The sequence below is a fragment of the Oreochromis niloticus genome, linkage group LG1, assembly GCF_001858045.2.
Source record: "Oreochromis niloticus isolate F11D_XX linkage group LG1, O_niloticus_UMD_NMBU, whole genome shotgun sequence".
In the NCBI taxonomy this organism is placed as follows: domain Eukaryota; kingdom Metazoa; phylum Chordata; class Actinopteri; order Cichliformes; family Cichlidae; genus Oreochromis; species Oreochromis niloticus.
This window is the reverse complement of record NC_031965.2, coordinates 22,203,457-22,215,626: the sequence shown is the minus strand read 5'-3', so window position 1 is coordinate 22,215,626 and position 12,170 is coordinate 22,203,457. Positions and strand designations below refer to the sequence as shown.

General features: G+C 39.8%; 1 protein-coding gene across 3 annotated transcripts in view; it reads left to right on the top strand.

Moving 5' to 3' along the window:
- The window catches only part of cgnl1 (cingulin-like 1), a 32,528-nt gene extending 28,069 nt beyond the window's left edge, over window positions 1–4,459 (top strand). For 2 of the 3 annotated variants that reach the window (XM_005467067.3, XM_005467068.4), the window contains exons 15-19: window positions 1,174–1,257; window positions 1,450–1,574; window positions 1,892–2,000; window positions 2,191–2,354; window positions 3,114–4,459. In XM_005467067.3, the coding sequence (XP_005467124.1) occupies window positions 1,174–1,257; window positions 1,450–1,574; window positions 1,892–2,000; window positions 2,191–2,354; window positions 3,114–3,264 (633 nt within the window). In that variant the 3' untranslated portion in view covers window positions 3,265–4,459. The remainder of the gene's footprint in view (window positions 1–1,173; window positions 1,258–1,449; window positions 1,575–1,891; window positions 2,001–2,190; window positions 2,355–3,113) is intronic. The other variant, XM_025906475.1, reaches the window with a different exon arrangement.
- Window positions 4,460–12,170: the final 7,711 nt, after the last annotated feature.

The following is a 12,170-nucleotide window of genomic DNA, read 5'->3' as shown; positions in this document are numbered from 1 at the left end:
TTACCAAAAAGTTACAATAATGCTGATTTAAGGCTGTCAGGTTTGAAAGGAGCTTTAGCTTAGCATAAAAACTGAACATGGTTGAGATGACTGTGTTACTAAAATTCTCGATACAAACAAAACTATTTTGTTCAAATGGTTAAAATAATTGTTGGAGGGAGATTTTGTCTCCAGGGGACAAATCCAGGCCTGCTGTTTCCTTTTGCTGTGGTTTTACATAAGTTAAGTTGCCTTGCTGTTGCTATTGGCTTTATATTTAGATTGATCCTTACCTATCAAAGTGTTAAACACTAATACCTTCTGTACTATCTGAAAGCCCACACAGACATATTCCTTACAGTAGTATGTCTCAGATTATGTGGATGTGGTTCAAGGGGAGTCAGGTGTGCCATTGGATTTGTGTCAGCCAAATATTACTTGAGCTGCACTAAAAATGAGTGACGTATAAATTTACTATAATGGCCTCATTCATAGAGAGGAGGATACAATTTTTGATGATGTGAAACTGATCACCAACTTGTAGAGTAACCCACACAAAACCTGTTTAAGGAAAACAAACTGACAGAGGAAACTAATGCTGAATGTCAGGTTACAGCAACAAGTTGCCAAGCAGGCTAAAGAGGCACCTGGAAACCAGACAATCATTTAAACAGAAACTCTGCTCTCTTCAAAGATCACCAGATCACAGTGAAGAGCAGCAGGTCTGTTGGATTGAGTGAAAGTGTCTGATAACGAGAAGGTGTGGATGTAGTGGAGCTTATTGCAAAGCGAAAAATGTGCCTTTATCAGACAGTAATATCAGAGGATTTGATGATATTTCAGATGACACAGAGGCCATTTTGTGTTTCAATGAATACAGGTATTGACGTTTTGACTCTTGCGTCATAGAAACTACTGTCAGCTATCTGTGGGTTTTTTGTTTTTTTTTGTACTACAACCTTGTGTCTCTGACAGTTTGGCATCACAATCACAATAAAAGGGTGGAATGCAGTGAAGCAAGAAAATCCTGCTCACCAATTAAGCAGAGCTCACACAGCATTAACTTTTCTATTGTTTAGCATTTTGGCTCACTAGGTGTTAAGTGGGTTTCTGCTGTGAGTCAGTGTCTGATCATAACTGTTGTCAGACTGTGTGGGACTGTAGCGATGACAGTGTCTGGACTCGGCTTGACAGGTGGAGCAGATGAGGAATGAACTCCTGCAGGAGAGGGCTAGCAGACAGGACCTGGAGTGTGACAAGATTGCTCTGGAGAGACAGGTACACACTCCTGTCTGGAGGATAACAGCTACAGACTCAGTCCAAAACACACACTCATTTCATTTGTCTTTTCATCACATTCATTTGATTGTGTCCATTTCCATCATTTTATTATCTGTACACAGACGTGATTGTGGTATAAACATACATTTGTCAAGCACATCAATGGTTTTCTCTCCCCACCCTACCTAGAATAAGGATCTGAAGGCCAGAGTGAGTCATCTAGAAGGCTCCCAGAAGTCCAACAGAGAGGGCCAGGTACCTCAGCTGGAGGAGCGCATACATGAGCTGGAGGAGAGGCTGGAGGCGGAGGAGAGGTGAGATGGAAACTCCAACTGGGAATAGAGCTGAGGGGTGCTGTGGTTGAGGTGATGGAAGAGGAAACGGTGAGAGCTTAGTTTAAAGCTTCAGATGAAAGTTCATACCTGAACGCTGGTGGATTTAGGACACAGAGTCAGAAAGTTGGAGCTTATCTAAATGTATAGTTTAGTTTGCACTGGGAGATCGTCTGACTCTGGGTGATCAAACATATTAAACAATTTGATCAGCTCGTAGGTCTTTGCGTCATAAAATGTACGCTGGTCTCAATTATTAGCTCATGTTTATGTTTAGTGATGCATCGCCTGTGTTTCAGGGAGCGAGCTAACCTGCAGCTGGTGAACCGCAGACTGGAGAGGAAGGTAAAAGAGATGATGATGCAAGTTGAGGAAGAACATCAATCAATGCAAGATCAAAAGGACCAAGTATGTAACCCTTACCTTCATGCCCACTCTAACAGTCATTAAACTGTCTTTGCTTTGACTTAAATTATTAGTCTTGACATTTGTCTATCAGCCACGTAAGAAAAATAAAATAAAATTTGATTTGATCTTAGTAGAGCTCTTTTAACTCTAGACGTGTGTTTTGTTTTGTCCCCCCCCCCCCTTCTTGAAGTTAAATCTGCGTCTGAAGGCGCTGAAGAGACAGATGGACGAGGCCGAGGAGGAAATTGACCGACTTGAGCACAGCAAGAAGAAGCTGCAGAGAGACTTCGATGAGCAGCAGGAGGCCAACGAGCAGCTCCAGAGTCAGCTCAAAGCTCTGCGAAGCGAGTTGAGGTAAAAGCACAAACCAACATCTGTCATCATCAGCACAAAAAGCAGCACTTTAAAAGTGGTAAATATAAAATGCAGGCATTCTCAGTACTGAGGCTCAGTGTTGATAGTAATTTATTACAGAGTATCACTTGTTACAGGCAGCTGACGCTCAGGAGGCTGAGCTGGGGGTCCTTTTTGGGCTCCTTCAGTCTGCATGTTGACGTGCCTTTGGGCAAGAATAGAGTGCTTAAAATACTCATTTAGACTGCACACGCTCTACATAAATACCAGAACATTTACCATTATTGTATCTGAAATGGATTAGATTACAGTTACTAATTAAATAATTATGCCGCTTGAGTTAAGTTGGTGGGCTCCTGCAGGTCATTAAAGGGTCTTAAAAAGCCTGAAATTAAAATTTGTCAGAATTTAATTTGTAGATGGTCAGGTTACGTTTGCTTTTTTTTTTTTTAAGACCTACAGTAACAATGGTGAAAACACCTGTTAAAAATGAAGTGTTTGTACAAGTCAGAGGTGTGTTTCAGGCAGTTTTTTCTGCTCTCAGATCTTTATGATGTCACACAGAGATGCATAATGTTTTCATCTCACGGAAGCTCCACCTAGCCCCTGTTCAAACCTTTAGTTTATGAAGTGCAAGGAGGAGGAGGTCACACTCAGACAGAGGATGGAAATAATGCAGAGCTGCTCTAGTAATGTCAGAGTACACACACATTTCAACGAGAAGACTCATAATAGTTTTGTTTGTTTTTGTTTGTTCAGACGCAAGAACTCGCCTGCTTCGCTGCTCAGCAATCTGGATGACGACGAAGACGATGACATCAGCACCGACGGGGAGACGTACTTCAGCTCTTCCTCGGGGTACAAGCGCTCTTCGAGTCAGGACAACCTCTTATCGACCTTCTCTTTATAAACAAACTCTGAGGCTGGAAATAAAGCTGCTTTATGTGTAACACTGTCGCACCAAACGGCTGGAGAGCTCCTGCTCCTGTATACACTGAGCTATCCGTGTGAATATTAAGAGACTTTCCAGCTAGGTGAGATAAATAAAATCCTCACTTCAGCAGCTTCAACGTCCATGAATTCACTCAGTATTATTAGAGCAGTTCTTTGATTAATTGGTGAAATCACAAAGGCAATGATGTTTTGTCGTGTCCAGTGAAAATGTATGTAAATATTGTTTTCAATTGTTCATTTTATATTCCTGTGTTAAGTCTCATCTTCCAACATTGTTCTTTCAACTCCGAGTAGATGTTCCTTTAATGGGTTAAACATGCTTGTCAATGATTATTCCACCATTGAATGCACTGTAAACCAGTGCAACCTGTACTGCCTTTGTAACCGATATCCAGTCTTTACCCCTTCCTTTTTAATCTAATGTCACACAATATCTGAACATACATTTTATTTTTATCACTGAGTTAAAAGAAAAACATTTGCCTTTTTTTAATGAATGGAAATCAAGGGTATATGAAGTGAAATGTGCCAGGATGTTTTTTGTTTTGTTTTGTTTTTTTTAAGTTATTTGTAGCTATAAATACAAAATCTCCTCTCAGTAAGAGTTATTTTTTTTTGTTTTTGTTTTTTTTTGGTAACAGTAAATGAGGGACTTTGTATGCATCCATTTTTATACAGTTTTATATCATCTAATGAGCCTTAAAATGATAAGTTTGTAATCAACATTCATAACGCAGGTTTCTTCTGACATTAGTGACATCACAGTGTTACTCACACATCTTCTGGAAGATGCTTTTCTGTCTTAACTTGATTCTTCTAGCATCTCCGAACAAAGCTGCACACATTAAAGCTGTTTTATACTGGAAACGCTTTGATTTAAAACATGTTTAAACTCGTACCTGTCTGTGATGAGCTGTGCCCGCTGTGTACATCAGCAGTGCCTGTAAGGACCATGTGAGGACCTTATGGGTCCTCCTTGGACCGAATCAGGGAATTTCTTCAGATAAACTGACAATCAATGTTTTGCTGCACTGTGATGATTTGCACTCTGTGAGAGGGAGAGTGGATGAGCGAGACAAATTCCTGCCACTACCTCTCTCTGTACACAACATAAATCCTGCTGAAGCTAAAATAAACTTCATTTCAGTTACTCTCACCTGTTTTTTGCTTGGTGCAGACTTCCTGACAACTAATCCCCTCAAGAAACATTTTCTTTTAGACATTTTTTAAAGAATATTCATGTTGTTTTTAAGTTTAAGTTTCTAGTTAAAACTTCTCCTCCTCCTCTTAGTCCAAGTGCACTTGAGGGTTCAGATATGAAAATTAGGCTGGTCTTCACTTTGCCATAGCTGTGGTGATGAGTGTTTCTAGGTTTCATATTTCACACAGAAACTTGCCCAGCTTTGTTTAAAAAGTATACGGTCATCTTGCACAGTGAAGCTAAAAAGAAAACCCATTATAGATACTAGCAGAAGAAGAAGAATAAAAAACAGTGCAGTTTACAATAAAGTGCCATATGCGTTTAGTAAGGGCCTGATACTGTGAGGTGAAAACATTTACATGTACAGCAGTGATAACACTATGCAAGCAAGTAGTGCAAATTGCATCCATAAATGATATATACACTGTAAAATGCATGTTTAAGAAGAGGATACTTAATACTCCAGAATAAATGCGTTTCTAAGAATAGGAAGGTTTTTGCAGCAGCAGCTTCATTCCATTTTAACCGTTCTCTTATAGATTTTCTGCTGCTCTTGGGATCATTGTCCTGTTGCATGACCTGATTTCAGTCAGGCTTTGCCTGCTGGACAATGGCCTCACATGGGGCTCATGGTCCGCTCTGACTGTGCGGTGTCCAGGTCCCGTGACTACAAAACGAGCCCAAATCATCACCCTTCCACCACCGTGCTTGAAGGCTGGTATTGAGGTGTTTGTAATCATATACTGTGTTTAGTTTCTCTTTGGTCTCATCTGTCCAGAGGTTTTGTGGTTTGTTCAAATTTACTTTGCAAACCTAAGCTGTGCTGCTATGTTCTTTTTAAGAGAAGAGGCTTTCTCCAAACAATCGTTCCAAACAAGCCATGTTTTTCTAATTTTACAGTCATAAACTTTAACATTTAATATGCTAACTGAGACGCATAGAGTCTGATATGCAACTCTTTTTTTTGTAGTTTTGGCAAATGTCTTGAATGTTTTCCACTTGTGCATAATCCTTGTCTGTGTAGGATGATAGAGTTCAAATTCTTTAGAAATGCCCTCATAACGTCTCCCAGATTTATGGTCAGCTACATTTGCTTCTTTAAGATCATTGCCAACATCTTTTCTCCAGGGCATTGTATTAACACACTTCTGAAAGCTCCAGGCCAACAAGCTGCCAAAACATCTGCTTTTATAGAGGTGCTCACACTGGTTGATGATCAGTTAATCACTGCATTTGATTATCAGCACCTGGATGCTACTTACCCTCTTAATTCCCCCTGGACTACACAGAGTCCTGATCTATGAGAAATACTCAGGAGGATCTTTTTCAGAATATTTTGATGACCTGAATTTTAACCAACTATGTCCCGACATAAATCAATTTGTATGAAAAAACTCTAGACATGAATGATAGCTGTAAAACAATAAAATAAAAATAATCAAGAACCTTGTGAAAAAGAAAACTACCTGAAGGAGTTTTGCATGATGCAAGATACAAACAATCAGATAGATAAAGTCATCTGTTTTTCTGTCATGTAGAAATATATAAATAAAAAAGAAAAATGAACAGTTGAGTAAATCAAACCACCGACTGCATGTCCTGCAGTATTTGAGTAAATGCACTAAAACCCCTGGATGTGGCTGAGACGATTTGATCAGTCTGCTGTGTAATGATCGCCGCTGACTTCCCTCGTCCTCGGGTAAAATCTGTGCAGGGTCAAAGCAGCTGTGTCAACAGCAGCTCTATCTTTAATTTCGTGCTCAGCGGGTCAATATTTTTCCTGCTGGAACGTATGAAGCAAATGCAGCCCATGTTTTGGCCCAGATCACGTTTCAGAGCACAGGTTTGACCTCCTTCAGTCTCTGGGGTAATAAAAAAAGAGTTCTGGCATGGAGCAGGAGCACAGAGTTAAAAGTCCTGTTTATTTTATTTCATTTTTATTGTATTTTATTTTATTTGAACACAATTGAGAGAACTGTTCTTATTTTGACATTTAAATGTGTTTTTTTCTTGTTTAAAACTCACATTAAACCTTCTTTAATCTCTTTTTTAGTGCTTTTATTTTGTAGAGGACTCAGACTGAAAACTTTCTTGCCACTTGTGGCTGACCACAGCACTAAAAGGAGTTGAATAGATGGAGCTTTCTTATTCTCGATGGCTGACTGGCTATTGTTGGCAGGGCACGACCTTCATTTGTTGCTTTTCTTTGTGGGACAAACAAATCAACCTCCTCAAGTGCCACGGTATTATCTCTCTCTCCTGTGTTAAGCCAAGCAGCAAACTAATAGGGGCCGCAGGCTGCAAGGCTTAGGGGGGAAAGTTGTGTATGCCTAACAAGGTGATCATTCCTGGGATTCCTTCATGTGCTTCACTGGTTTCAGCAGGAGCGGCTGCAGAGCAGGCAGGAGGCACAGAGGGATGTCCTGCAGGTGAACTGTGGCTGTTTTGTGACACGAAGCTATAAATTTTGAGAAGGCAATCTATTTCACACGGAGCTCACCGTTTCACAGCTTCACTTTCAAGTTTTACAAGTCTGACAGAGAGCTGGACCCAGAACTGTCACAGTGCCATGCTGCCCCCTACAGGTTGAAAATATAGCAGAGTTAATTTTTTCCTGATAAGGTTTTGGTTAGGAGCAAAACCAATGCAATTACCTAAAAGTCAACTAGATTAACTAAATCTGTGAAAAATTTAGTGGTGAATATGAATGAAATTGGATGCCTGCTTCTCTGCTCCATCACTTTTTTCCGCTTGTATGCTCGCTTATGCTGATTTATTTCTTTATTTCTAACTAATTGCTTTCAACTTGATTATTAATATCCGGGTTTTATGAGGAATTGTACTTATTTGCTGAATATAGATATTCTGTATGAATGACTGTAAATTCACCTAATTTTTGTCCGACTTAAAGGAAGCTTTGTCTTTATATGTGCACTCTACTGGAGTAGATTTCTTATTTATTTTATGCTGGCCCGTCGTACAACGCTGTCTGAAACCCAGCGGTAAAGTGCCAAAAACTGCAGTTACTATAGCTGCCGCTAGAGGTGCCGCTAGAGCTGCAATGTAGAGAAACCCAGACATCAAAAGCATGTGAGTGATTTTCTTTGTATCTCATCCACCGGGATAATAGGGCTAGAGGCGTGGCCATATCGATTAACACGTGACCTCTCGGCTTCATTAAACAGCACCTCTCCAGTGTGGAGCGTTTTTAATGGGTTATCTGGCTAATGTTGTGACTTCTATGTTGCACACTCAGTCCAAGAAACGTGTGTTTCAGATTGGGTACACCTCACTAGTACCCTTTTGTCTTCAGGACTGCTTTAATTCTCCTTGGCATAGATTCACTGTACCAGGCCTTTTAAGTACAGTGAACTTTTTGTCATGTTCAAGAACTCTGTTTGAGGTGATTTGAACTTTGTGACATGGTGTGTTATCGTGCTGGGTGTTGCCATCAGAAGAAGGGTACACTGCGATCATAAAGAGATGGAGATTGTCAGCAACCATTCTCAGTCAGGCTGTGGTGTTTACATGATGCTCCATTAAAGTGAGCCAAGACAATATCCTGCACTCTTACACCAGAACTGTTGATACAACGCAGGGTGTCATGTTGTTTACTCCAAATTCCGACCATAGCATCTGAATGTTGTAGCATATGAAACTCATCACTCAAAATCGAAACTCATCAGACCAGGAAACATTTTTTTTAGTCTTCTATTGCCCAATGCTGGTGAGCCCTTGTCAATTGGAGCCTCAGTTTATTGTTCCTAGTTGACAGGTACCTGGTGTGGTCTTCTGCTTGAAGGTTTGGTGTATTGTGGGTGCAGTGATGCTCTTCTGCATACCTTTGTTGTATTTGAGTTACTGCTGAATTCCTATCAGCTCAGAGCAGTCTGGCCACTCTGACCTCTGACATCAACCAGCCATTTTCACCCAGAGAACAGCTACTCATTGGATATTTTCTGTTTTTCTCAAGACTCTCTGGAAACTGTTGAGATGACTGTGCGGGAAAATCCCAGTAGATCAGCAGTTCGTGAAATATTCATACCAGCCCATCTGGCACAAACAACTACGGCACGTTCAGAGTCACTTAAATCACCTTTTATCCCCATTCTGATACTTTATGTCCAAATGCACTGAATTGCTGCCATGTGATTGGCTGATTAGATATGTGTTAGCAACAAGGAAGCAACAAGGAAGAGAATAATACGTCACGTTAAATTATTGTGACTAATTCAATGCATATTTTTAAACCAACACCCACAGAGTTGTATTGTGTTTTTCTGTGTTGATCATCAGCAGTAACATCACTCAGAGACACTAAACAAACATCCGGTGGTTGCCTCAGGCGCTGAATGTCATAGTGCAGCAGGACAAACCTGCTCTCAGGGTTCCTGTGTTTCCAGCACTGCCTACAGTGAAGGAACTATTCACACTCTGTACCTGCAGCCTCAAAATTATATAACCTAAAACCTTTAAAGCTCCTCTCAGGGTATGAGATTATTATTAACTGTACATAATTTGATAATACATATTGCGTTATTATCTGTTATTACTGAACATTGTGTCACACCAGTGTAGAGGTATTTTGTACACGGATGTGAATGTCATCATTTGTTTCACATAGAAACCCCTAATCTAAAATGCACCTATAAAAGTAGTGGATATTAGAAGTATCAGAGACAAATACCTCAAAACTACCTTAGTAAGTGCACAGAGTTACTTCTTACTGTCAAAAATTGTGTAATATTTCATTAACAGTAGTCTGAGATATATATGAGATCACCAGATTGGTGTCAGATTAGTTTTCTCTGTTTGTTTTCTATCTAAATATTCATTGATCACATCATTGTCAATCATCATTATCAAGTGGAGTCAGTCACCGGTCTGAACTATAAAAGAGATAATTGATTCCTGACATTAGATCAATGAATAGGTGGGTTATCAAAGGTTCTTGGCCAGCTATAAAGGCTAAAACCTTAAAGGACAGTTGTAAATGTCTTGTCCTTTATTTATGGCACAGAGGCTGGGAAAACGTCTACTGCTGTGTCACAACAGGAGTGTTTTGTTTGTTTTCCATCTGAAAAGAGTACACATGGCTAAGAGCGTAGGTTTGCCCAACAGGTTAGAAGGCCGCCTCAGGAACAATAATCAAGGCTCAAAATTGTACTAATCTCTCAGTATACATATATTTCACTTCGTAAAACAAAAACAGCAAGATTAAACTCCATTCCAGGTCACGCGAAATCAGGTGACATCAAATGAGCACACCATCAGTTAATGTGAGTTTTTATTAATAAAACCTGTGCATTACTTTGCAAATTTCAGTGTTCGAAGTTTAGCAAATGTGAAGTACATTTTCGTGCACTGGCTGTCTGATAAGTCTTGTGGAGTTAAAAGTACATTTTCTGCTATTAAGTGACGTGAAATGGAAATATGATTACCTCAAAAGCAGTGCCCTAAAGTTCATTAATGGTGGTGACTGAACTCCAACAGCAACACCTGCTTGCTTCACATTTCTAAAAACATCATGGCATTGTGAAACCATGTCATTTCATCACAGATGCAGCATTTGTCTGTCAACAGTTGTAAAGTTGCTGCTGCAGCTGTCAGGGAATGATGAACTGTGGGAGTGAGGACTCAATACAGGACACTGCAAAAACTGCAACCACCTAAAATCCACAAAAGGAGATCCATAGTCAAATTGACACAAAATGTAAGACAGGACTATTTATACACAATGGCTGATCTGACAGCAGGGTTATTTACACACAGAGGACTTATTAGACATCATGACTATTTATACACAGAAAGTTATTTATTTGACATCAGGACTATTTATACACATAGGGTCGATCATACAGCAGGACTATTTATACACAGAGAGGTGGGGGACAAAGCTCAGAAGAACATAGTTAAAACAAATGACAACAATCAGGGATGCAAGGAAAACATGGTCAGGAAGTAAATCTAACAGATGAAACCCATCGCTGGAATAATCATGAAGTAGGAACTAAAGACAGAATATTACACTAAATGGTACACAAGAATGGACAAAACTCTATGGGATCAAATGTTTGGGGCCAAAACCAGGGATCATGACAGTAGCAGTAACTACAAGCTGAAATTCACTGCTGCAGGGATGGTGAGAAGTCACCAACTGCTGTTGTTGGTTTCAACAGCTAAATCCCACACAAACAGCCAGTCCCATGCACCAAAAAGATCAAACACCTGTAACCTGCACGCAACAGCAAACAGTAATCGCCTTATTACTGTGTTTAATGTGAACCTCTAATTATCACTGTCTTCTAGTGGTGGTGAATGTGCTCAGATACTTAAGTCAAAATAGCAATACACATTCCTCTGTGTAAAACTACTGCAATGGAAATATTAGTTGAATACAATTGTGCATTTTTTTTAAATGGACTTAAAGTGTCCAAGAAAACACATTCTAATAGCTTGGATTGTAGTAGTATTATACATGACATTAGCTTTTTGTTAATGTTGAATCATTACTGTGTGATCAGGAGTTTACAGAAGTAGTCATTATTGATCAAATATGACAATTACTGCCATCATCACCCATTCATTTCCTTGTGTTTATTACAGGGGGGCTGGAGCCTGTAACAGCTGTTATAGGGTGAGAGACTTTGAGTCTCAGCAGAGCTTTTAACGATGGGAGGAAGCCCGAGTATTTGGAGTACTCAGAGAGAACAAGCAAAGTCTGCACAGAAACAGGCCCCACCCGGCTGGTGTATTCAAAACCACGCCCTTCTCACTATCAGGTTAACCACTGCACCAGTGTGCCACCCTGCCTTCATCAATTAAAAAGAAAAACCTGAAAAAGGCACCGTTTCCTGAGCAAAAACTTGCTTTTCCAGTCACCAATTTTGTGTGACGGTAGAAACCAATAACAGCTTGAGCTGATTTCATTTGAGTGAAAATTGGGTCAAAGTCACAGCAAATATAAAATCAGTAAAAACTTGATATTACCCACCGTTTTTTATGTGTCATCTTCAAACTTCAATACAATATACGGGATAGTGACGAAACTAGAAAGTTTTAGTATAGCTGTTGCCCTCCGGAGAGAGTTGCGCTCTCTGTGTGCTCTTGCTAAGGTAGTATCAGTTGATTAATCTTAATCTGTAACCTGTACATACAGCTGTCAGGTAATTGTGGTTCTCATAGAGCTGCAACTGTTTACAGGTGTAAAGGTCAATCAGGGATCAGTTGAGTAGAGTTTAACCATATTTCTTTTGGGTAGAAATAAAACTCCAGTTAATATTTTTTACACTCCTAAAACATCCTTATGCACTTATTACTAATCAATAAAAACTATTATAAAATTAAAATTGCCATTTAGATTTGCTTTAAAGAGCGTGAAACAGAAAGATCGGGTGGTGGCGACATAAATGAAAGACTGTGTAGCTGGAGGCTGAAGGCTGTGGCCTCCTTCACTCACTGTTTATTTTTCTTTTCACTTGTCAGTACTCCTACCTTCAACTGAGAACGTGAAAGTTTTTTCCCAAACCTGTTTGGTAGGTGCAGGACGAGGATCATGATTAGTGATTAAAGTATGAGTTAGTTCTCATTAATGCAGCATGTGGTGGTTTATAGGACCACTGCTGAAACACACCTTCTCCATATCGCTGGCTTGTCAGTTG